General features: G+C 43.9%; 2 protein-coding genes across 10 annotated transcripts in view; both read left to right on the forward strand.

Moving 5' to 3' along the window:
• The window catches only part of rc3h2 (ring finger and CCCH-type domains 2), a 31,118-nt gene extending 24,519 nt beyond the window's left edge, over positions 1-6,599 (forward strand). For 5 of the 6 annotated variants that reach the window (XM_080847820.1, XM_080847821.1, XM_080847822.1 and 2 more), the window contains one exon: positions 2,442-6,599. In XM_080847820.1, the coding sequence (XP_080703946.1) occupies positions 2,442-2,580 (139 nt within the window). In that variant the 3' untranslated portion in view covers positions 2,581-6,599. The remainder of the gene's footprint in view (positions 1-2,441) is intronic. The other variant, XM_080847824.1, reaches the window with a different exon arrangement.
• A 1,322-nt stretch (positions 6,600-7,921) lies between these two features.
• The window catches only part of rabgap1 (RAB GTPase activating protein 1), a 98,248-nt gene continuing 79,182 nt past the window's right edge, over positions 7,922-26,987 (forward strand). Inside the window, exons 1-8 of one of the 4 annotated variants that reach the window (XM_080848201.1) lie at positions 14,332-14,415; positions 15,682-15,803; positions 15,976-16,181; positions 19,111-19,140; positions 20,401-20,659; positions 21,485-21,692; positions 22,605-22,779; positions 26,083-26,240. In XM_080848201.1, the coding sequence (XP_080704327.1) occupies positions 16,032-16,181; positions 19,111-19,140; positions 20,401-20,659; positions 21,485-21,692; positions 22,605-22,779; positions 26,083-26,240 (980 nt within the window). In that variant the 5' untranslated portion in view covers positions 14,332-14,415; positions 15,682-15,803; positions 15,976-16,031. Of the gene's footprint in view, positions 8,012-14,331; positions 14,416-15,681; positions 15,804-15,975; positions 16,182-19,110; positions 19,141-20,400; positions 20,660-21,484; positions 21,693-22,604; positions 22,780-26,082; positions 26,241-26,987 lie in introns of those variants that run through there. The other 3 variants (XM_080848199.1, XM_080848200.1, XM_080848202.1) reach the window with 3 other exon arrangements.

The following is a 26,987-nucleotide window of genomic DNA, read 5'->3' on the forward strand; positions in this document are numbered from 1 at the left end:
GGCAATGTCTTCCTCTTGAAAATGACCATAGGTGAAAGTTTCTGGCCATTAGCCTGGCAACCGAGAACTGCAGTTAAGGATGACTTCTTGTTCCCTGTGGTGCGTACAGACACCGTTCTGGTCCCTGTTTTCTCCACGGTGCGGTTCACGGGGATGTCAAAGGTGAGGGGAACCTCGTCCATGTTGGTGATGTGCTCTGGCCTGATCCTCTTTTCATTGATCTTGCTTTTGCAGTATGTGCGGAAAGAGGCCAGCTTTTCTACGTAATCTTTTGGCAGTTGCTGCGAGACGGTAGTCCGTGTGTGGATGGAGAGATTACGTCTTTTCATAAAACGAAAGCACCAAGAAGGACCGCCTCGAAAGTCATTGATATCCATGTCCCGTGCTAATGCTGTTGCCTTCAGTCGAATAGAGACGGTAGAGACGCTTCTACCTACTGCTCTCTGTTCAATTACCCACTGTTCAATTTTGTCTTCTAACTGTGGCCATCTCGCTTTGTTCCCTCGGAAACTCTTTGTGGTCTTCTTCACTTGGCGCAGGTCATCTTCTTGTTTCCTCCACTTTCGTACCATTGATTCATTAACGCTCTATTCCCATGTTCTACTGCGTGACTGATAGCCTTGAGTTTGAAGCCAGCGTCGTAAGCATGTCTCTTGACAGGTGCCATTTTGGGGTCACTTTACTCGCACACTGAAATATTATGGTGAAGCACAGTATATATTACGGCGGCGGCTATATTGTTTACCAAACAGTGATTTAACTACAAAGCAGCAAAGTTCTAAAACAGAGCGCGTTTTACCACACAAAATCGCTTTGATGTCAGTACGCACAACCAGAATTAATCCATATATAAGGCGCTCCGGCTTATAAAGCGCACCGTCGTTTTTTGAGAAAATTAAAGGCTTTTAAGTGTGTCTTATAGTGCAAAAAATACGGTAACTCATGACATGAAGCTCATTTCTCATGTGTGCCTTTCCTTGATGCCTCCATCCTCGTTGCATTCAGTCTTTGTTTCCTTCTCCATCGTCCGTCGAGGTTAAATCAAATATGTCGAATATGTCAGAATCCAGTTCATTAGAGAGCGATCACCACATTCAAATAATTATAACAGTAATAAATGTTTTACTTTATGTTATTGTTGAATTGGCATTGTGTGTTATTTATATACAATTAAATTAAAAAGGTATTTATGCATGAAAAAAAAGTTATACCAAAATTCTTATTATCCATGGTTAACACACTGATTTTGCTACATTCCTGCTGCCCTGCAGTTAAAACTCCTGTGCAACCTATACACCGTAATACAGTTTTTTTTTTTTTTTTTTAACCTGCTATTAGTAGCGCACACAGTCACTCTGCCAGGTGAAATGTTAATGGGTTTCTCCCTTCCCCTCTCTTCCTCTTTCGCATAGCAACCTCTTTAATGTACCAGGTAAAAACAACATTGACAGAGAGTGTGAATAGAAAGATGACCCATTTTCAGTCACAATAGCGGAGTTTGTGTAATCCCACCATACTGTATTTAACGGGATGCAACTGAGCTTGAACCTCTGCCAAAGGTGTAAGAGGTCTCATGCCAGTCAACCTGGCTGTGGACTATACTAGCTCCAGCTTGGGGAACCATCTAAACAGTTATTAGTTGCTAGCGTGTCTAATATGAACTCGTGCTAATATGAAGTGGCACAGGCACTCAGAAGTTTTCTACCTATCTTAGCCTTTTAACTGTCTGGGTTATCTCTAGCTTCGGGACCAATTTTAACAGTTGGCTAGCGTATGATGATCTTGTGTTTATATGTTGAATATGAAGCTGCACAGGCACCATGAGGGTTTCTACCTTTTTGTATTATAATCCCATAAATGAAATGAAGGCAACTATAGCATCAGCTAGATAACTACCCATCATATGCAAATAGAACTCTTCCATTTAAACGGTTAGCTGGCTGGTTAGATAGCACAGCAACTAGACAACCAGAAAACCGTTTGCTGCTGCATCAACTTGCTAATAAAAGGCAGTCGTGGGTCACAACCATTTGTGGGTGACGTTAAATGGCTTCACATAGACCTTTAACAATCCTGAGAGAAATAAAGGGACGTCGATGGAGCAATGGGCTTACGCCGATATCAATGTAGCATCCCCCTACCGCTTTCTTGAACATTTTATTTCAATGGTTGTTAGCAATGCAGGTCTGTCAAGACTATTGTTCATGGTAATAGGGCGCTAGGTTATCAATAAATGATTCAACTTAAGCTTCCACACCCCCACGACACCAAAACAGTAAACGCTCAAGAAATGGCAAGTAATGACATGGAAACCTTGAATAGGATACGGGGGCACTTCTGTACTTGTTGTTCACAACATTAAAAAAAAAGGATTTTTTTTGCTTATGTATTTATTATTATTATTATTATTATAAACGTATTTATATCTTTGTGTGTGACAGGAAGGCTCTGTCGCCAGGAGGCCTTGGCTCTGGGCGGCTGGGCATAGGGAAGCTGATGATGAAGACCGGCCCGTCAACTCTCGCCGACAGCCACCGTCCCTCCACCGCGGGGCCTGAGGTGCTGCTGAATGGCAGCTGAGCACAAACCCCCCCCCCCCCTGCTGAAGGAAGTGCTGGCTCCTGAGGGAGGAAAACCCCATTTTTGGGAACCAAGTAACGCCCTCCAAACCATCTGAGCCAGCTCTGTGCTGCAGCCACACTGTGTCGCAGTGATCGATTCTCTCTTCACTTCATCTTTGCCACTGTGCCACCCGAGCCTGTAATTTTCAGGGTCGCAGTCCCCTCTTCCTCAAGCTTTGAAGTTTACAGGGGTGTATTGGCGTTTTCGGCAAGATGCTCACACCCACAGTGGTTGTCATTGTATCCCATCGGAAATTCCCAAAGGTTGCCATCAGGCCTATGAAGAGAGCTTAATGTGACCATGCTTTCTCAGCAGTTTTAATGTTTTCTGGAAATGTAGTAGGGAAATTGAGGTCCCCAATCTCACAGGGCTTGTGTAGGCTATCTCATATTTAAATGCCATGGCTGAGCTGGCTTTTGAGTTGTTACCTTAAGCTGGTAATATTTGGTTGAAAGCTAATGTTAACCTGTCTCAGTATGATTATAGAGCTACTATTCTCACTGATATTCCAGAAATGTTTTCCATTGCAAAAATTGAGAGTATGCCATAGTGGTGAGATCACTATGCTTTTCACTGTCTGAATGATTGATTTAGGGTAAGCTGCTAAAATATGTCACCGGAATGAACCTGCATGCTAGTAGTTTGTTACGTGGAACGATTGCACTTATTTAGTAATGGTTAGCGTTTTATTCCTATTTATTTTTTCCTATCTGTGTGGTTGCCCATTGTTGGTGATAATATTTCATTTGGACATGCGTGTTTTTTTTTTTTTTTTTTTTAAGTTGGGTCTTGAGCAGCAGTCATTGCTTAATACTTATCACTTAAGCCAAACTATTTTTATTTTGGACTGATATCAGTCACTGGTTCAATGGTGTGGTTTACTAGTTTGACACTGACTGCAAGCAGAGCCACATATTCAAACAATCACTCAATTACCTTAATTTGAAAGCTCTCATGTCTCAATCAACTGTGGACTTCCTCATTAGGATCATAGACTAAAATTAATGGGAACTAATATAAATTAAACAGATATTATGTAATTGGGGGGCCAAGCAGCGACGCTCTGTAGGCACCCATTGTATTTCTACCTCCTCTTCCTCCTTTCTATGGCAACCCCAAGAACAGTATGGTGTAAAATTAATTGAAATTTTGTACACTGATTGCAGACCGTCCCTTGATTCATGTCAATAGGTTTCATGTCTGCCCCTCAAGACTTTTAAACCCTATGCCCAATTTTTCAAAAAATTGAAATTGGTATGAAACTTGCTGTGACTGCATACAGCCATGCCCTTGATATAATGACATGAAGTTTCCACAGTCCTCACTGCATGCAGCTATATTACGGTAAATGTGTCGCTGCTTCCCTTGTGTCACAGCCTACGTTACTGTTAGGAGACACAACGTTGTGTTGATGGACAGTGTGAGTGCTCTGTGTGTGCACGATGAGCAGTCTGCTCTGCTGTGTGTGTGTGTGTGTGTGTGTGTGTGTGTGTGTGTGTGAAATCTGTCATGCTCTGTGTTTCCCCGTGTGGTCACTGTGTGAAGGTTCGTGTTTACAGACAATGGTAGTCGATGGTGGAATCTGTTTTTCTTTGTCTTCGTTTTAGTTTTGTGTGTGTTTTGTTTCCTTTTCTCAAAGAGTATTCGACCTAATCATCAGAGAAAGCACTGTATTCGACAGGGGCTTCCGCTGCTTCTGAGCGATCCCCCTTCCAGAAGAGCTACAGGTTCTCCTGAGTGACTTTGACTTTAATTTTATTACGAAAAGAAAAAAACAAAAACATCACTAACTTCCGTGAAGTTGTTTGTCAAAATATTTTGTATCAGGATCTCTTAATTTTGGTAATTTCACGAATAAAAAAATTAAAAATTGTAATCAGTCAATCAATCGGTCTTTCCGGTGTTAACGTTAGTATAGGGTCCAACCCTGTTTGTTAAAAGAGGAGATTTCTGTCACTGAAATGCCTGGAGGATGGTCTTTCTTGTGGTGACTCCTGCATTGACGTTTTTTGTCTACTGCAGTCTTGTGCACTGAACGTTCAGTTTGCCATCTCTTCTGAGAGGGTGAAGATTTGGCAGGGTGATGCTATGTGTTGTATACAGCGCTTGGGTGGGGGGTGGGGACTCTCCTATTTATAATAGGGTTTTTTTTATTTAATTTTTATGTTCAGATGGAGGCATTCGCGACTAGTGGTGTAAACAACTTGACCAAGGCTTTGCAACATCTTGTGAGTACTCGTGATTTAGAAAGCTGATAGATTGTGAAAGTATGCACTTTTTGTTTTGTCCGATGTCGCATTTTATTTGTCTACACTTGACATGAAACGGTCTGTTTCAAACTCTCTCACAGCTTGGTAGGGATATTTACCAATGTTTTAACATATTCCAGTCTGCTGTGGGACATCTTTGTACAATCAGTATAAATTAAGTGTGTGATCGTTGAACAAAGCTAACATGTATCGAGACTGTTATATAGTAAGTATCCTGGATTGTATTGATTAACGTTTGTACTGGTTATTTCTTAAAGAGGTTAACTGTTGGCAAAGATGCATCAGGGATTGCTTTTGTATGAAAATATAAAAAAAAAAAATATTAAAAAAGCTAGCCTTCATGGCTTTGGTCAAGTTGGTCTCCATTTTAGGTCAGTCTGCCTCCTGTTGTTCAGGTTATCCAACAGGTGGCGCCAGAGCCCAGTCATCATATGTACTGACTGTTCACCACTGACAGGGCTAAAATAAGCAAACAAGCAAGCATCCTAATATTAACTTGCTAATATTACGGATAATAGACATTCAAAGAGGAATTGTTTCCTTAATGTTTCAGTGGCTTAATGATATTTGGTTGTATCTTTTTTTTTTTTTTTTTGTGTGTCTGTGTGTTCTGACATCAGTATTTGTCTGGTCCTGGGAACAGGGTTTGGGTGAAAAGGAGGTGAAAGTGCTTCAGTTGTTTTCATGGTGCTTGTCATGTACCGCTATGCTGGACCTCACCATAATGCCTGAGATGACGCCCTCTACTGACCCCACCCTACCCCTTTTCCCATGCAGACTCCTCGTTCATTTAATCCCTATTATACCCCATCACTGCATTGTATGGGTCCCTTGGCTCTGTGTTGGCTAGTCCTACAGTTATATGCCCTAGGTCGTGCATGCTGTCTATGTAGTTTTGGAAAAGGAGTCCCATGATTCTGTAGTTGTGATACAACACTGACGTTGTCGCGTTTCCTCACGTGCCCACTGTGTGGCCACAAGTACTGTGGCTTGCCTGCAGCACTTAATTGTCTGCTATCAAATTATTATTATTATTATTATTATTATTTGAGTAGTTGTATTCTCCCTGTAAAGATCTTGTTTCTCTGCGTTTGCATTTTATTTACTGAACTGTAACTGTTTGGCAAGCATAAAGATGTGGTTTTTAAAAAAAAATAACTTTGTCAGTTGATTATGGAGATGATGTTTACCTATTTTTACGTCTGTATTAGACATTTTCTTTGCAAATCTATTGTTCGATTGAATTGTAAATTTAATAAGGAGATGGTACACATCCGTCATTTTATACAGCAAACGCCATCGTTAGATGGACTTACTGCACATTTTTATGATATAATCAACTATATTTAAATATAGACGTATAGTAACATACAGAGATTCTTTAAAGTGGAAAATCTTTTAAAGGAAATGTCTGCAGGAGTAATTTATATTACATTTTGTTTCTTTTGAAATGCCACTTTTTGAAAGGTTTCCCTTTTGCTTAAGGTAATGCAAGGCAAGTTTTAGCCTGCTTATAATTATTTTTGTTTTGTTCTGAATGGATTGTTTCCAGAGTGGATTCTATTATGTTTCATTTGTTCTTTCTGTTCTTGCACTGGCTTGTTCTAAGGCCTGTTCTCACATGTGGGACAATGTGATGTCAAGAAAGGGAGGTTGGAGAAATGTAATTGCATGCTAAAATATTCAATAAAAACACGCCAAATTGAACGTGTCGTTTCTGTTTTGCACACAGCAGGACGTTTGTAATAATTGGTCCCCGAAGACGTGTCTCTGCTGAACACTACATTTCTGTCTCCATCTTGTGGTTACAAGCATTATTGCATATTTTGCATCACAACATTATATTGATGTGACTGCGTAATAGGCAAGCTCGGTATTTGTATAGTTTATAGGCTAAAGGACTGTAGCTAAAATTGTTATTTTTTTCTTTTAATGCATTACATTGATAGATTGCAGGTGACTGTGCAGGACAACCTGATAAACTATCTCGGCTACGTCATCACTGGTTGCGTGCGCAATCTCGTGGCAGAAAGAAGCAAGATAACGTTCAAGTGGATGAGAAAGCTGTGGAGGAAGGCAACATGACAGGGAGTTGTTGTGTGGTGAACTGCTCTAACAGAGTCGGTAAGATGTCCAGTATACCTAGGAGGAAGCATCCGTTTGCCAGGAAAAATAAAATATCAAATCAAATATAGAAAAAGGCTCAACAATGTACAAGGTTACGTTTGGGAATATGTTGAGGGTGTGTGCAAGCATTCATGGCAACAGAATAGGGAACGGTAGGCTAAATAAGTAATAAACAATACATTTAAACTGGGCTTTCTGTATTCATTTGTATTAGGGTAGATGGCTTTCTGCCGCGGATTTGCGCGCGCAGCCTTCAATGTTTGTATACAAGAAACCCATGTAGTACATTTCCATTATGAAATGGCTGCCTTCAAGAAACAGAGGAACTTTGACACAAAAGGAAGGAAACTTGGAAGGTTGATCTGCCTTCACAAATGGACATTGTGTAATGAACATGTTCATGGGGGGTGAGCGCTACATTATTTCAAGCGGAAACTGGGAGCAGTTGGCGGTTGTGTAACACTGAGACCTACTTATTTTCTTCCATTAAATGCACTGGTGTAAAGACACCACAATAAAGAGCATATATTATATTCATAATCCGCATTCTCGTATTACTTTGTCTTGTAAAAAAAAATCATAAAATATAATGTAAGCCAATGTACAAGATGAGCTATCTTGGGGAATGTAGTGAACCAGGTAATTCCGAGGGTCCTTAGAGGCTGACATGACGTTAAATTCCAAATTATCATGATCGTTTGTGTTCTGCTTCTGTTAGTATAAATCTTACACTAACGTACAATGCACACTTTTGCGTTGTAGTTAAAAAAACATATTTTATGAAAGACCACTGTGAAAAGATGAATTCTGTGTGGCATGATTCCTTTTTTAAGTGACAGCTGTCCCTCATATTTGAAGACTCCTCAACTCTACGCATGCGCTGTTCAGTCGGGGTTTGGTTTGTGTTTACAGCAGCCTGAGTTCTGTTGATGGTTAATGTAATACGATGTTATGTCAACCATCTTCGGAATAAACACACGTTGTGGACACAGGTAGGGAAGTTATATTTTGTTATATGTCGTAAATTAATGCTATGTGCTTTCTGAAATAACCTATTAAAGTATTCAGTAACCGATAAAAATGTTTAATGGGATGTAGCTAGCTAACGTTAGCTCGACATCAGCTTGCTCGCTACCGCTAAGACCACTATAGCTAGCTAGCGTACTAGCCAGTCAGCGAGGTTCTCGCATAATATACGTTGGCTAACCTAGCTTATGCTAACCAACTGGGGTCGCCTTTGCAGCACAGGCCAGGTGTTCGGTACTATTTTACTATGCTAACATTAGACAGCGTGATTTCTTTCAGTTATCAAATGTTATTTTAATGATACATCTACGCTAGAGGTGCTACAGTTGCAAACATGGCAACGGGACACACTTTTGAACAATATATACTTATCGCTAGTAGATAAACCAACAGACTGACGACTCGACTGTTTACATGTTTGGTAGCCAACGTTGTCTGTCATGCATCCTAGTAATCAAGCCAGCTAGATACCTTGTGACACTAGCCAGTGTTGACTAATGTTAGCTAACGAGGTAGGTAGCTCGCTAGCTGTCTAACTGCATAGCATAGAAAAACTAGAACTGGGATCCATAGGCAGTTACTGGCCAGGTAGTGTTTTGTATGAAAACATGCAACTGTTCGTCAAATCGACACTTTGGGATAAAACATAATTACAAGTAAGGCAGTTTAATTTAGCAGGATATCAAAGGCTGTTTTACGGTTGACTAATTCGATTCGTCCTAAATCAAACTGCTAACCAGGTCTCCAGCTGGGTAGGTAGCTATCAGTTCAGATCTTGTAGACAGACAGCAATATTCGTAGCAAGATAGCAATTAAGGTTACCATTTCTGCAACCCTGCATTGACAATTAACGTTGAGGTCCTAGTTATCTTGCAAGATAAGCGTGCATTACAGCAGATCTGATTAGCTCGCCTGTGTTAGTTAACGTTAGATACGTGTGTACTGTTAAACGTACCGGACAAATATAGTAAATACACCCATTAGATGCAGTTATTCCGGGAATATAAGATGCTACAATTAACTATGTCGTTACAATACGAGAAATATAGATATATCTCTTGCTATGCCTCTAACACAGCCATTCCAAAGACTGAGTTGGACGCCTGTCAGCATGTTAGGAAAGACCTAATGAACCCATCAGCGTTTACGGCCATGCATGATCATGGCAGAAGAACCACCGTAAGCCTATGTTGCTTGTGTTGTTTGTTACAGGATATAGTATGTTGTTTGTTACAGGATATAGTATGGCGTGCATTGTTGTGGCTGTAACCTGGTTGATGTCACCGCCATTTGTGTGTAATATAGGCAATAACACGAATTGGCTCTTTTTTTGTGAGATATGAAGTGATATGTAGTAGGCGTTATATTTTTGACAGTTGGTGGTGATTGTTTATGTGCAGTTGCACTGCACACACTATGATTCTTCAACGGTGGAAATGGTGTGGGGGTGGTCTGAAGTCATTCCATGTAGTTCCAAATACAGAATGGCTTTCATGGTTCCCCCTACTAAAAAACAAAAGAACTACACAATGTAAACAAAGATCTTTCAAAAATGTTCTGCTCCAGAGAGAACAAAGTTTTAATCGACTTGTCACACCCTCCCGTACCTGTCGTGCAAATATTAACCCAAAGTCAAATACGACCAGTAGAAAGAGACGCACACATAGAAAGAGCGACGGAGTGAAAGAAAAAGAGGGAGAGTGTGAGTACATAGAGGACACAAGAACAAGTTTTCACAGCAGGTGTGCAAGCAGGGCCGAAGTTGAAGTATTCAGCGGGTCTTTGATAGTTGATCTCTTAATATCCCATCGGCTCAGCACGGAGCATGTAAACTATTCCCCGGAGGTTGTCAAACACATGGCCGCTGTGGCAGCACAGCTCGCCTGCTGTCTCAGTCTGGAGACCTGACATGAGGGTTTGACTGTCCACTCTGTATGTCAGGGCACCGTTGCATACTTGTGCTTCTTTGGCGACCAAGAGCAGGATGCACAGTGAGTGAGTGACCCATTGGTCCTGGGTGCTTTGCCACGCAAAACCACCTACAGTGTGATTACTTGAGAAATCTGTTAAGCTCGACGGTGTGTGGATGCTACTTAATGCTGAATCAGTGTGCACATGATCAGTGTGATTTTGCAGTCATTCAGTATATTCTGCGGTTTCGTTTGATGCTTATCAGTCACCCCTGCTCAACAAGAACCAGTTTATGTCTCTCTCTTCCTCTCTCTCTCTCTTGCTCTCTCTCATCCTCTCATCTGCTCTCTGTCCTCTCTCTCTCTCTCCCTCTCCCTCTCTCTCTGTCTCTCTTTTTCTCACTCTCTCTGACACCAATGACCTGTCCTCGGCTCACCTCTTGCACTCTTTCAGACGCTCTCTCTGTCTCTCATACTTAGCAGAAATGGCGTTGTTGCATGCCCCGGTGCTTGACTGCATGCACAAGGGCTCAGGTGGTCTGGCTGCCTAAAGAACCCCCCTTCCCTCCACCTCCCACCCGATTTGAGCAGGGAAGCCTCTCTCTCTGTTAAACACATACACGCATGCTCACATGCAGTCACGATTTTGTGGTGGGAGAGAAATTACAATGGTCTAGATGAAAAGAGAGAGACGGGCGTGGATGAGAAGCCACATTACATCAGTGTAGGAATGTGTGCGTGTGTTTGTGTATGAGACCCCTGCACTCAGCCCATGTGCCGTTCTTCAAAGCTTTCTCTCGCCCCGTGATGGCTGCTGTCCCAGCATGCCAGTGAGAATCTACCAAATAGGAGTTAACCCCTGTCAGGCTCCCTAGTCTCTGTGAGCAAGTTAGGCGGCTGGGGAGAAAAAAATAAAAACAGAATGAAAAGAGTGGGTTACTATGGCAATGGAACAGCTGACTCCAGGTCTGGAGGAAGAAAGAATGATCAGTACCAAGCCCCCCCCCCCCTCCCTCCACACACACACAAACACACACACTCCCTATTCCCTCTTTCTCCCTTTTTCTTTCCATTCCTCCATCAGCCTTCTCCTTGCTTCTTTTCCTTCAGAGACAGAAAGACAAAGAGGTAGGGATAGACTGATAGAGAGAGGGAGGAAGATAGGAAGATGGAGAGAGATGGAAACATCAGCTAGTGTTTCGCCCAGTGCCTTTAGTTGTCTGCCGACAGCCGACTCTGTTTGGCTGCAGTGTCCTGAGGCTGGTGCAGAGGAAGGAAGCGCATCACAAGGCCCCCATTATGAACCGCCAGTGGGGCCGCAGAACAGAGTGGCACTGTTAGGTGGCATAGAACACTGCCTTTACGCTGGATGTGTGTGTGTGTGTGTGTGTGTGTGCGTGCGTGCGTGCGTGCGTGTCTTTGTCCATTAGTGTTTTGCTGATTTTTGTAGTCAGTTTTAATGCATGCTTTCTTCAGGTGTAGGTGTAGTATAATATGTTCCCCAAACATATTATCCTGCACAAGTCCTCAAAGGCGAGCTTGGGAAAGTAACCTGGCCTGATAAGGATGGGCTAGGCAGATGCTTCGCCACAGATCGGGGATAAGGTGTTGTGATCATGGTAACTAATTCAATGTTGTTTCTGGCAGCTGCTCTGACATGAGCTCTGGTGACTCAGGCAGCAATTCACTCAGCTTTCTGATCCTGCGCCGAGTTCCCAGGTGATGTCATCACTGAACTCCGGGCCTCGGGTCCAGTAGAACTGAAAGCGCACACAGACGAACTTTAATCCAACATCACAAACAGTTATCCTCATTTAATGCCAAAGGAAATGTGGAAGATGAACAAATGTGTGTCACTGGTGGAGTGCATAAAGTTTCCCTTTCAGCACAGCACATGGCCTGTAATAGAACATGGCCTCAGTAAGCTGAGCACTTTCAGAATGAGAGAGTCAGTCTCTTCTTAGGAGGCTTTTATTTACTCCTTCACACGGATGTTAAGATGTAGGACTTCCATGTTGGCTCATATCAAAACAAATAGGCTAGTGGTTACATATTTGATCAGAGTGCCATCGATTATATTTGTATTTTTTGTTTAGGTTTATCTTTCTCCTTCCTTTTTATAGTAAGTTATGATGGTGTCACAAAAGATGAATAGATGGTTGCTCAAGTTGGCTGATACAACAAATGTACGCTACTAAATGAACACATGTAGTGTAAATGTTTTTGAGTCAGTTACTAGCTTTGTTTGTGAGGCTTGAAGACTCACTGAAAATACTGCATGATTTTCTATGAAATGGTGCATCACTGACGAGCCAGTACGTACACGTACAGAGCTTGGGATCCCGTAAGCGTTTACCTCCTCCGGTTTCCCAGTTGATGCAGGCAGGCGTTCCCATCACCAAAATCATGGGTGTGATGCCCAGGAAACATACTGGATAAAAATATGGCTTCTGCCCTTCCTGGACAATAAGTCTCTTTAAATTAAACAGGTCTGCTAAATTGTGTGTAAGTGTAAGCCGCAGGGTTGTCCAGTTCCTCTGTCTGGCTTTCATGCCTGCGGGTATAGTTTATTTCCGTCGGAAGGGAGTGGACTGACTGAGTTCTCCCTAACCTGTTAGTTGTCCACGGGGAGCTTTAGTCTGAGCGTGAGGGATCGAACGTTCTTCTTCTGCCTCCTCTGAAGTCTAAATTGAGTTGAGTTCAGCGGCAACACGAAGCCTGCATAATGCACTGCTGATGGATGGAGCCCTGTCATTGACTGTTTCTCACAGTCTCTGAAATGCACAACACACACACGCACAACACACACACGCACAACACACACACACGCACAACACACACACACGCACAACACACACACAAGCAACACACACACACACACACACACACACACGCAACACACACACACACACACACACACACACACGCATAATACACACACACACACACACACACACACACACACACACACACACACAAACACCAGTGATAGATACTGCCTTCCTCTGCTGTAGACTTGAGTTAAAGGCAGCCCCTCTCAGCCTCAGACACAACCACATCCAGGCAGTAGATGAGGTCAGCTGACCTACAGCACATCTAATTCAGCTACTTTAGATCTCCTCCACATATCCAATCCCACTAGCTGCGTGTGTAGGATGAGGTCAAGGCACCAACAGCATAAACAAGGCCTATGGCCTGTGCACAGTAATAGGCCTCCTGAATTTCACATTAAGGTTTTAAGGATTTTTATGAAAAGATGGGGAGGTTGTATCTCATGCTGCTCTTGAAGACATTTAACATAGCGTTTTCTTTGACCTATAATGCAGTGTTCGATACCAGTCGGAACTTGGATTATTTCCAACTCTAAAAATGACTTTAGAACAGCACTTGAAGTCAGAGCTCTGAAAAACATCTGTGAGTTGTGTCATTTAATACATTTGACATTGTTATCAATATGCCAACAAACCTAACAGAGCTTATCAGAGACCATGACCTTGAAAGTTTAAAAAACGTTTGTATGTGTGAGAAAATGCACGTGTTTTATCGTAGTATTGAGTAGGGTATTTGATCCAGTGTTTCCCCTACAATGATATTAGGTAGGTGGCCCGCCCCCCAACGGCCCCGCCCGCACCCCCTGGAAGGTCAAGTTTTTTTTTTAGTTTTTTTTTTTGTTTTATAAATATAGCGCCAGATCACAAAATAAGTCATTTAAGGTTACCTTTACCATAAAACATGTAAAATTATACTTATTGACCGCCGTCCCCCTCCCCCCCCCCCCCCCCCCCCCCCCCTAAGCTGTAAACCTAGGGGAAACACTGTGAAAGAAAACTCACTGATGACTCATCTGTGTGTTAATGTGTTTAGATTTAGCTTGAGCGCTTGATTAGCTATGTTCAGACTCAAGCAAAGTTGGTGTGCAACATATACAACATTTCCTGCCTAACATGTTGGATTAGTACATTATTATGAGGTAATCTTGCTTCAGGTTGGTTAGCTGGTAGGCTGCGTCACACCCCTATTCTGCCACGCCGGTTCTCCCCTTTACACAGACGTCGACTCCGCTCTGTGACTCCCTCCACTGCCGGCTCTGAGGCGGACTGACAATGACCCTTCCATTCCGTGCTGGTACGTTCTATACAGAATGGCGAGGCGGAATGATGGCTCAACATTCCCGTCTTGAACGGGCCGTATAAAAAGCCCCAGTGTCTCCCCAGCCAACACCCAGGATGTCACTGTACTCACACATCCGCTGGTATTTAGCCTGGCCCCTGTGTACCGGTACTCATCTAACGTCTCTCTCTCTCTCTCTCTCTCTCTCTCTCTCTCTCTCTCTAGCTTGCTCTCATTCTTTTCTTTCACTCGAGAATGATGGGGACAAAAAAGCCTTTCTTTTTTTTGTCAGTCAGAAATAAGCATAGTATGATCATGCAGCTTTGGACGAGCCTGATGTGGCATCTGAAGTGAGTAAAAATGAAGTGAGGCTTCATTGAGCACTGCACACCAAAAAGGTTTGCTGTTACTTGCAGCTAGTGTTTGCATGTGTGTGTTTGTGTGTGTCTTGTGCACTTCCTGCTAGGCACCTACCCTCTCCACTGGCCTGTCTGCTCAACCTCCATCACACCCTCTCTCCCTTCCCTTCTCGCTGCTCCCCCCCTTCTCTCCTCTTCCTGTTGGTGCCTGGCGTCTCTCTCTCCCTCCCTCTCTCTCTCTCTCTCTCTTTCTCTCTCTCTCTCTCTCTCTCTCTTTCTCTCCATCTCTCCCTCTCCTCATCTTGTTAATTGCATCTACTCTGATAGTGTTCCAGACTGGCTTGTGTGTTTGAGACTTGGAATAAAGGAAATTGAGACTGTATCTTTTCAGAATAAAATGAAAATGCCCTGTATTAGTATTGGCAACGAGGCCGTTTCCTTACAACAAAATGGTTTGTGTAAACAGCAACTCGTAAGTGCTTGTGTTCGTGTGTGTGTCAGGATACCAGTGGCTCTGAGGTCAGTTGTTCCTTATAGGAAGTGTTGCACACAATAGCCTCTGTCGGGCAGCTTTGTTTGTCATTTGAATATTGCTATGGCGATAGCAGTTTTTTTTTTTTTAAGTAGTTCAGCACGGTTCAGGTGATGCCTTCCCATCATCACACTCTCCTTCCTCATGGACACACACACTCACACACACACTCACACACCAACACACACACACACACACACACACACACACACACACACACACACAAACAAACACGCTCCCTCTCTGTCCTTCTTTATTTCTCTGTTTTTCAAACACACTCTTTTTTTAACTCAACCACCCTTTGCTCATTCTCCCTCCCTTCACTCACTCTTTTGTTTTTTTTCTCTTTCTCACTTTCTCTCTCTCTACCTCTTTCTCTCTCACACACACACGTACACACACACACACGCACCGGCCATCTCTCAGGGGCACTTTTGTTTTCACATCGCCATGGCATCACATTACATCTCCTGCTTCGACTGCAGCACTCAGCTGAGATTTGCCAGTTGTAGCAGTATCACAGCTCAGCCTCTCGCACACGCTCACGCTCTCTCTTTCTCTCTTTCCATCTCTCTCGATCGGTATCTCTCATTATTTCTCCCGTCTCTCTCATTCTGCCTCTTCCTACGTTATGACACAACTTTCTGTCGTCTCTCTTCCATCCTGCACTCTTTTTCTCCCCCTCTCTTCTCTCTCTCTCTTTCCTCTGTCCTCTCCATTCTAAGTGTGAACCCAGTGGCCTGGTGCTGTATGTAAAAATTATCGGGTGTAGTGACCTCTACTGGCCACTCTGGAGTAATTGCACCTATAAGGACTCTAGAGTGCCCCCTGTTGGTCATCAATGAAGGTGAACTTTCTTTAACCTCAGCTACTACACTGCTTACATCTCAAGTGCAGTGACTTCATTAGACATTGGAGTTCAAATTGCTTCTCATGCTTCCTCCCTCCCTCATTGCTTTTGTTTGATTTTGTGCTTCTTTTTTTGTTTTTTTGTTTGTTTGTCTTTTTTTCTATTCCAGGTGATTTTACTCATTTAAACCTCATTCATGAATGCGCCTGGCTTGGTTTAGCAGTCATGGATGACAAGGCCTCGGTTGGGAAAATTAGCGTGTCGTCCGACTCGGTGTCCACCCTCAACAGTGAGGACTTTGTGCTGGTGTCCCGGCTGGGGGACGACACCCCGTCCACTAATAACGGTAGCGATGACGAGAAAACAGGACTCAAGGTAAGAGCACCCGAGAGTAGACTAAGACTTAAGATTCAAGACTAACAACTAAAGCTGAGATTGGATGTAGGACATGTGTTGTACACCCGTATGTAACAGTTGTATGAACTGATGTCAAAATACGTTTTTTACGTAAAGTGATTTTTGCCAGTTTTGAACCTACTAGACCATCTCCACCTGTCCTGTAGACCTTCTTTACCATGTTTATGTGTCAAGTACACCAACTTCAAACTTCAGGTTGTCTACATCTGTACACTAGTTGTAATAGTCTGCATAGAACAGCCAATATAATCAAGATAACTGGGCAGGGAAGAGGTATAGAAATAAAAATAAGTATAGGACTCTTGATAGGTATGTGTATAGGAGAACATCAGGGAGCATTCATATGCATCACCACCATACTCTGCTCAATGAGAATTAGGCACCATGTAAACCTCATATTTGACACACACTTTCACCTTGTGACCCCGCCTACTCTATCTATCTGTCTCTCTATCTATCTATCTATCTATCTATCTATCTATCTATCTATCTATCTATCTATCTCTCTCCAGTGTCTCTCTCTCTCTTTCTTTCTTTCTTTCTTTCTCTCTCTCTCTCTCTCTCTCCCCCCCCCGCCCCACACACATACACAAACACTTACACTTCACATACACACACACAGTACATTTTCATTATAGCCAGACAGATGGCTCGGCTCATTAAACTTGTCTGAAGTCTGAACGAACGCACCCTTAATGAACTCTTCAACCTCCTTCTGTACGTATCCTTTTGTTTGCTATCCATTGAATGCAGACGCGTGTGTCACATCTACCTGTGAAGAGGTCTCAGAGCAGCGTTAATTACACCCCACTGCTGATGGCAGCCATGTTATGAATGGCAGAGAGGGACAGCTCCATTAAGCTCTCAGATACCTGTGTGGGAACTAAACAGCTCTTAGCTTACATTTACATTAAATGATTATTAACAGACACTATTATTACATTTAGTAATTATTAATAGACACTTTTATCCAAGGAGACTTGTAGTATTGTATGGTAATACAATTGTATCAGTGTATGATTCTTTGGTATCGAATCCATTACCGTGTATTATAGTACCATGCTGTGGTTAGCTGAGTTACAGGAAAAGAGATAATTATGATGGACAGAGATGAATATGAAGTCTTTCAGTGAGCTAAATGTGGCTAGGTAAGTTCACAAGGAGCAGTGGGAAGACCTGATGCATGCTGAATCCCTGGGAAGAGAATGTGTGTACTGCTCAAAGTGTATTCTGTGCATTTTCTGAAAGGAATTTGTCTTGGAGATGCTATGCAAGGGCAGGATAGTATCATTCCCCTTTTTTTGACTCTTTCACAATGCTCCATCTCTCCATTTCCCTTTATTTTTCTGTGGTCACCCTCTCCCAACACTGCTGCTCTCGGAGATATTTTGTGTGTGTGTGTGTGTGTGTGTGTGTGTGTGTGTGTGTGTTTGTGTGTGTGCACACACAGTGGTTCATGCTGCAAGGTTAAATGGGGTTTTAGCCAGTGCAGTGTGGTGGTGAGGCTGTGCCTGCAGTAGTGGAAGCTGATACTCTTATCAGGAGGGATAGGCCGGGCGGTCTCCGGGCTCTCTGATGACACACACACACACACACACACACACACACTCAGACTCAGACTCAGACACACATATATCCACTCAGACATTCAGACCCACGCACACACACAGGCACTTACACTCACACTCTGACTTGCGCACACAATCACACAAATGCTCAGGAACTCACACACACAAACACACTCACACTCACACACACACACACACACACACACACACACACACACACACATACACATGTGCGCTGGTATTATGCCCACAGCTCTGCACTAATGCCTTATCTTGTTCGACCTCACTCCACTTTGCTCTCGTCCTCTGTTGAAAGCAGAAGGAAGTGGTGAGTGGGAAGGGATTAAAAACTTACATGAAGTGTCAGCCCACCCAGCCACACACACACACACACACACACCCACACACATGCACTTTAATACACACATGTAAAACATGCTCACACAAACATGAACTAAATGCATGTGCATTTAACAAAAATACAGATGTACAGACACCTGCTTCTAACTTCCCCTTATGGCTACTGTGTTCTGCCATCTTTCATCCATTTTGTTTCTCAAGGCCAACCTGTTCTCCTAAAATCCATTTAAAAAAATATATTTTTTTGCACCCACCTTTTCATCATTATTGTCACACATGCGGGCGTGTGCGTGCTCGCTCGCACACACACACACACACACATGCATGCGCACACACAGGCACACATATGCATGCAACCTATTTTCACTCCATCATCTTCTTGCCTGTGTGTCCACTTCCTCCTGAGGTGGATGCATAGAGGGGCATTACATGCTTACCGCAGCCTATACACTCTTCCCTCCTTGGACGTATCCTTGTTCGCTTCCTACACCTGCTGTAGAAGCACAGTTATTGTAGGACTCTGTGGCAGTCACCAGAGGGCGCTCTAACTCCTCTGTTCAGGAGTCTGTAGAGTTTAGACTGAGATTTCCTTTGTTAGACCTTGTTCCCTTGTATCACTTTTTCTTTCCTGACTGAAAAGACTCTCACAGTGTCCTCGAGGAAATGTAACTTAACCTAACCCATTCTCAGAGTCTCAATGCTTACTGTTCACACATGGCTGCATTTCTCTCTGTGTAACTTTCATTAGCTGGGTAACATGGTGTTAATGTCCCCCTTAACCTCCTCACAACTCAAACACACACACACACACACACACACATACACTCACACAAGCACAAACACACTCACACACAGACACACTCATACACACAACATATCCCCCCCCCCCTCCCCTCCCATCCTGTCAGAGGTAGAATGGGTCTGTAGCGAAGGTTCTAAATGTGTTGTTTGTCACGCAGGTGATTTCAGAGGAAGGGGTGCGCTTGAAGGTTAGTCTTTCTCTCTCTCTCTCTCTCTCTCTCTCTCTCTCTTGTCCACTCTCACTCTCTTTCTCTCACACACACTCATTCTGTGTCGTGGCTCTGTGGTGAGACTATTTGTGCTCTTCGTGTCTCTTTCTGAAGACAGTCTCTGCTCTGATTTATTCAGTCATGTTTAGTGATTGCTCTTTTTGGCCCCCTGTGCAGCAGTGGTTAGTCCCCCCAGCATCAAGTGAGCGCTAGTAGGACAGCTACAATGCTGTGCGACTGATCTGTCTAGCTGCAAACCTAGACTGCCACCTCCCTGTACTGCCACACACCATATACATGCCAATCAATGTTGTGTAGTCTAGCTTCTCGTGTGCGCACATTTGAAGCCTTTGGCGGCCTCTTCGGCCACACAAACGTAACTCACACAAGCAGTATACACTCACACATACACTCACTCACTCTTGGAGCACTGTTCCAACTGCCCCCCCTCACACTCCCAGCTCACACGCACACACACATACACACACACACACACACACACACACACACACACACACACACGCTTGCCTGTCTTGTGTTTCTTCCCCAGCTTTTTCTATTTGCTTTATGTAAGCCCCCTATTGATTTTGAAATGGAAAGATTTCCTCAGAACATCCCTCCCAGAAACACGCCAAAGCAGCACAATACTCACTGTAAAGTCATGTCACTATTCACACTGCCTGTCCAGGAGCTGGTAAGTACACCCCCTCTAGTGGACGGGTAGGGAAGTGATCCGGTTTCACAACTGCCATCAGCAACCCTCCTCAAGCCACTGTGAATCAGCAGCGTAATCAACCAATAACCTGTTTGATAGACAGCTGAGATCCTGAGGGCCTCCAATCAGCTTCCTAGGCCCTAATGATTGAGTTGTGATCGTGGAGATGATCAGAGTAGCTCTGTGCTCTTCTTCTGTGGTGGTCTTGGTGTCGTAGAGCAAATCTGTGCTTTGATGTCAATTGATTTTGCCTCTCAAGACCTGCTTGCTTTTTGACACTATGACTTTGTGTGTGTGTGTGTGTGTCTCTGTGTGTTTGTGTGTATGTACTGGCCCCATGTTTGTGTTGGTGGTGTTTATCGCATGTGTTTGAATGTGTGTGTAAACATGTATGTGTATGGACATGCATGTTTGTTTGTGTGTTTGTTTGCTTGTTTGTGTGTATGTGTGCGTGTGTGTGTGTGTGTCTGCTTCTCGTGCACGAACGTGTGTGTGTTTGTGTGTGTGTGGGTCTGTGTTTGCAGATCGTGGGTAACGGTAGCGAGCAGCAGTTACAGAAGGAGCTGGAGGATGTTCTGATGGACCCATCGGTTGCCGACCTGGCGGGAGGGGGTGGCGACATGGCTGCAGGGGATCAGGGGTACCCCACCACAGCGTCCCAGCCTCCCCAACAGAGCCCTGCCCCCCCCAGCAGCGCTCCACCCATTGCCCTGCCCAAACTAGAGATGGTGCTGCCAGTCCAGTCGTCTCAAGAGAGTCAGCTGAACGAGCAGTCGTACAGGGGTGAGTGCACATGAACACACCCTCAGGCTGTTACAAAAATGGCTCACGAATATGTTACATCAATAATGGCTAACTAGTAGTGCTGTCAATCAATTCCAAAATAACAAATGAATCGCACAATTGTCCTTTGTATGGCTGAAGCTTGTAATAATTGATGTTTAAATTTAAAATCGCGGAATTTATGTAGAATCAACTCAAGGGAAGTATATTTATATTCAAATACTATATTTCTACTTTGAACACAGATTCTCTCCTGTTGGCTTGCAATGTATATTTGTTATATGTGTAGCATGTGAAGTGTGAAGGGACATTTATTTTAAAACAGGGAATGAGATGAAGATGCGCGGAGAAGCAGAGAACTAGTGCCTAGGTCTACCAGTCGATAGTTAGAATATGGTTGGGTTAGTGTCTAAGTTGCAGTGCTCAATAAACTAGAGTTTAACGAAGCTCCATGTCAGGTATTTTTTAGATGCCCCCAGATATTTCAATCATTCCATAATGTACTTAGAGAAATGATAACAGCTGCATTAATTGTGTAATTTTTTTAAAGGTGTTAAATATTTCAAATGAATCGTGTTAATTAGCATTTCATTTTGACAGCACTACAATCAAGGCATTGACTACATGCAGTCCTTATTCTATGCAGTCTATGTGGCAGCCTTCTCATTGCATCCTAGTCCTCATTACATTCACAAAAACCTTTAACATGGCATGTTTTGTGTGTGTGTGTCCGTGTGTCCGTGTGTTCGTGTGTCCGTGTGTCCGTGTGTCCGTGTGTCCGTGTGTCCGTGTGTCCATGTGTCCATGTGTCCGTGTGTGTTCCAGATGAGTCGTCAGAGGCGAGCCCTGGCACCCCGGTGCCAGACGAGGACAGCGTGGTGTTCAGTAAGCTGACGTACCTGGGCTGTGCGTCGGTGAACGCCCCCCGCAGTGAGGTGGAGGCACTGCGCATGATGGCAATCCTCAGGAGCCAGTGCCAGCTGCCCCTTGATGTCACACTCTCTGTGCCTGGAGTCTCTGAGGGCACTGTCAGGTATACACACGCACACACACACGCACACGCACACGCACACGCACACGCACACGCACACGCACACGCACACGCACACGCACACGCACACGCACACGCACACACACACGCACACACACAGGCATGGATAGTATGATGCATGTATGCACACACAGACACACATAAAGATATTGAATAAATACTATACACACACAGGCGTGGATACATGTATACACACACACACACACACACACACACACACACACACACACACACACACACATACATGTAGGCACACACACATACTGCATATGATGAGCATCCTCAGGAGCCAGTGCCAACTGCTCCTCAACATCACGCTCTCTGCCCCCGGTGTCACAGAGGGCACTGTCTGGTACACACACACACACACACACACACACACACACACACACACACACACACACACATGGAAAGTATGATACAGGTATACTCACACACACACACACACACACACACATACACACACACATGGAAAGTATGATACAGCTATACTCACACACACACACACACACACACGGATCATATGATGCATAAATACACACACAGACATGGATACATGTAGGCACACACACAGACATGGATATATGTACGCACGCACACACATACACATACATGTAGGCACACACACAGCACATAATTAGCATCCTCAGGAGCCAGTGCCAGCTTCCCCTCGTCAACACACTCTCTGTACCTTGAGGGCACTGTCAGGTACACACACACACATGTCATGGGCCAAACATACAAACAGCTGAGCAAACAGCTGAGCGCATGGTTCTTGTGGATGTTTTTGGTTATAATGGCTACAATCCGCTGAAGTCCATCTTTAGCAGTTTGATAAAAGAGTTCTGTTTCGATACTGACTGGCTTGGTTCTGTTCTGTGCTGCTCCTGTAAGGTTGCTGGACCCCCAGACGAGTACAGAGATCGCCAACTACCCCATCTACAAGATTCTGTTCTGTGTGCGGGGCCACGACGGCACGCCGGAGAGCGACTGCTTCGCCTTCACCGAAAGCCACCACAATGCCGAAATCTTCCGCATCCACGTCTTCCGCTGCGAGATCCAAGAGGCGGTAAGTTGGGACCAAGTCTTAATCACCACTTGAACTGATTTAAATGTGCTATTTCATGGTGTCAACACTCATGGAACTGTTCTGAGTGCCTTTTTTTTTTTCAAGCCCTTTCAACCAGATCTGCACCATTAGTAAATACCATCACATCAAGATAATCAAGTCAAAACAAGGCTGACGACTGTTCTTTCTCTCAGACCTATTTTCTCAGATTAGTCAGGGAGAAATCAGATAAGGCTCAGTTGCATCTCAGATGCTCTATGTTCCTGGAAATGTCAGGATATTGTAAGTGGAAAAAATATGAAAGGCACAGGTTTTGATGGGTATTTCTCAGCAAGTCTGAGCATCTTTTAAAAGAAAAAGATTTTTTTGTATTTTTGTATAGTCATCCTTTCAAACTACATTGTGTCACTTTTTTGTGCGCATCTCGCTAGGGTTTGCACTTAGGCTTTAAACGTAGCTTAGACACGCGCGTCAAACGTCAAAGCTTTTTACCCCTGCGAGTTTTCACCCCCAACGAGGCGTAGATACCCTGTTTACATCCTCTGCCCTGATTTGTGCCTAATAACCCGAGGCCTGCCTGTCCTAACAAATGAAATACCTAGTGACGACATTGCACAGGCGCCCTGTAATGGGCATCAGCATGCCCCCTCAACAGCAACCAAAAACAGCCTTTTTATGTGTGTGCCAAGTAGACTCCTAGTGTTGCCCCGAGGGCAAGCGAGGCAAATAACAAGCAGCTGTTGTCAACATTGCTGCTGTGCCCGCTGTAATTGAGCTGCTGAAGGGTGAAATTCCCTGTAATTATCGTGACTCAAAGAAGCGAGGAAGAGGGGAAACCTGAAGGTCCAGCATTTCACCCGTGTGCGAAGATACATCTGACCAGCAGGGGGAGCTCTAGTGTATAGGCAACTACAAGTTTTTGTAGATGTCCATTTGTCTCATCCATGGCAGAGCTGTTGAAGCACTGCGATTGGTTCTTCTTCGCTTGGCGTTCCCATATCACCCAGCATTCCATGGGGTGTGGACCTCTTCTGTAGGGGTTCAGATGTGTTAGGGGCCAAAACGGAGTGAATTGGTTACAATGAACCCACTCCCTTTAGCTATCCGATTGGCCTGGCAGTGTGTTGTGGATCAAGCGACCAGATTATGATCTAGAGCACTACCAGACTACTATCCCAGGGAGAACGGACCTTGTATGTGTGTTTCTTGGACTTAACTTGGAGGCATATTATTTACTGTTGGAGTTAGCATCATTTGAATGTTTTGGACACGGGCACAAGTTGTAAAAAACACACAGCAGCGTTCTCTTTGCTGTTTACTAGGGATGCACCGATCCGCTTTTTTCACCTCCGATACCGATACCGATATCTGAGGTTTAGTATCGGCCGATACCGATATTAAAAAAACTGCTGGAAACTATGGTAACTGTGTGTATGTGTGTGACCACATGTGCGAGAGGGAGAAATGAGGAGTGCATGACATGAGATCTTGGAGCATTTTTTGCTCATTTGCTACTTAACATCATGTCTATTCATCACTATCAATTCATAACAGGCTAAAAATTATCACAAATAATGTACGTTCTAACTAACGCTAGTGTTCATATTAGTTAGCAATCATATATCCGCTAGCGTCAACTTTTACGTTACATTGTAGAGGCTCAGCATGGTTACCTGTTAATGTATTTGCTGGTTCTAGTCTGTTAAAAGACCCACGATTACCAAAGCAGTATTCTTTATCTCCCTTTAATGTGCATTCATCAATTTCCATTACATGACGATGCATGTGATCCTACATATGTGTGTGTCTGCAATGAGAATGGGGACTAATTAGCACTGCACTGAATTACTTAGTTATTGCTACACGATAACAATTACACAACTAATATTACTCGATACATATAATTGTGGACATTACACAAGGCAACATGAATCTCATTCAAAGCTCATCCAGTCGAAATCTTAACAGGATGAACCCATCTCTATTACAGCGAATCAACATCAGGACATTAAAAAAAAACCGATACCCGATCTAGAAATGTCTTCAATATCGGTACCGATACAAATATCGGATCGGTGCATCCCTACTGTTTACTCTCAGTCTTTTGAGAGCTGATGCGTGCTAGTCATACTTACTCATGGTCTTCTCTTTTTTGAACCATCGTGAGGTAATGGCTCCTCTATCAAATGTATTTTTAGCTTACAGTGTTATTTGTATCTTGAGATTGTTATGTGTAACAACAATGTTGTTAAGCCTAATCTCACTCAAATTTACACGCACACTCATGCACCAACACACACGGACCCAAACACACAGATATACTATAACTATTTAATGTATATGTTATTTATTTAATATTATATTATTAATATTATAATTTTTTTAACTATAATCATACAACAACATCATACACGCACACGCACACAAACACACACAACGCACACAGACACACACACAACGCTCTCTGGCTGGCCCTCAGCGGTAAGCTAGTCAGTGGTGGTGACCTGATTTCCTCTCTGATCCCCCACCTCTCTCATCTTACACACATCCCTCCTCATGACCCCCCTTACACACACCCCTAAGAGCTGAAAGCTGCCACCCGTGGGGAATCATTTTCCTGACATGCTTTTACTTTGTGTTGTTGATGGACCACCTGTATGTCTGTCTGTGTCTGTGTCTGGGGTGTGTATATATTTGTGTGTGTGTGTGTGTGTGTGTGTGTGTGGTTGTGTGTGGTTGTCTGTCTGCCTGTTTAATGGTAGTTGTGTGTGCATGCATGTCTGATGCTGTGTTTATACGTCTGCCTTCAGTTTGAGGCTGAAATGCATGTATGCATGGTGTGATATTTGGTCTTGGTGAATTAATGTGTGTGTGTGTGTGTGTGTGTGTATGTTTAATGTGTGTTGTATATGTGTGTGAGTGTGAGTGTGAGTGTGAGTGTGAGTGTGAGTGTGAGTGTGAGTGTGTGTGTGTGTGTGTGTGTGTGCATGTGCATGTGACAGTACTTGGGTGTGTGCGTGTGTGTGTGTGTGTGTGAGGATATGTGTGTGAATGTGACAGTACTTGGGTATGTGTGACCTGACTGCTGATTCCCCCACTAGGGCTCCTGTCTGTCCCCATAAGCATTATAGCCAGACACACACACACACACACACACACACAAGTGTGTGACTGCCAACGCCCACCCGTGGCCAGTGCATTTCTGTGACCTTGATCTGTTTGTGATTCATTATTATTCATGCAATCATCAAAAGTCAATCTTATGTCATTTTTGCGTGTGTGTGTTGGTGTTTGGACTCGCAGGTCAGTCGGATACTGTACAGCTTCGCCACTGCCTTCCGACGGTCAGCCAATAAGGCCCCTCTGGCGGCACAGGCCCCGCCCCTGACCCCAGACAGCGACGTCTTCACCTTCACTGTCAGCCTGGAGATCAAGGAGGATGATGGGAAGGGAACGTTCAGGTAGCGCGCACACACTCACACTCACACTCACACTCACACTCTCTCTCACACACACACACACACACATACACACTCACATACACACACACACACACACGCACACACACACAGGAAGTCCTCGCACTGAGAGCATGTTTGGAGTACTTCAGGTTCAACAGTTCTGTTTTTGGGACCCAAATTACGCCTCTAAATCTCTAGATTGCTGCTAAGTGAATTAGGGATCTAAAGTGAGTGTTTTATTGTGCTCAGGTTTGGTCGCGAGGAAGTGGTAAAAATAGCCTGCAGTGGCATTCCCCCAGCCCCCCCCCCCCCCCCCCCCGTTCTCTTTTTCTGCATTTCAGCGTAGACACATGCTTCCTTTAATCAATCATTCCACTCATCCTTCTCCGTCTTTTCAGAAGTCTTATTCACATCAACCAACTTACCAGTCCATTACTCTGTGTGTGTGTGTGTGTGTGTGTGTGTGTGTGTGTGTGTGTGTGTGTGTGTGTGTGCTTTTTCTTCAGCCGAATGTACACATAAATGTCTCCCTTTTTGATGGAGTTGAGTATGCAAGAGTCAGGGCGCAATTCCAGAACAGAATGTCCATAGATTTGTCTCTTCTTGACGAAGTTTGGTATGTGCAGTGTGAAAGATTAGAAAAATAGAGTGAGTGAGAGAGGGAGAGAGCTGCAGGAGAAAGTTTAAATAAAGTTTGGGTACGTTCTTGAGTCTGTGTAGAAGTGTGTCCATGCCAAAAAATAGCAT

This window comes from Sprattus sprattus, assembly GCF_963457725.1.
Source record: "Sprattus sprattus genome assembly, chromosome: 11".
Taxonomy (NCBI): domain Eukaryota; kingdom Metazoa; phylum Chordata; class Actinopteri; order Clupeiformes; family Clupeidae; genus Sprattus; species Sprattus sprattus.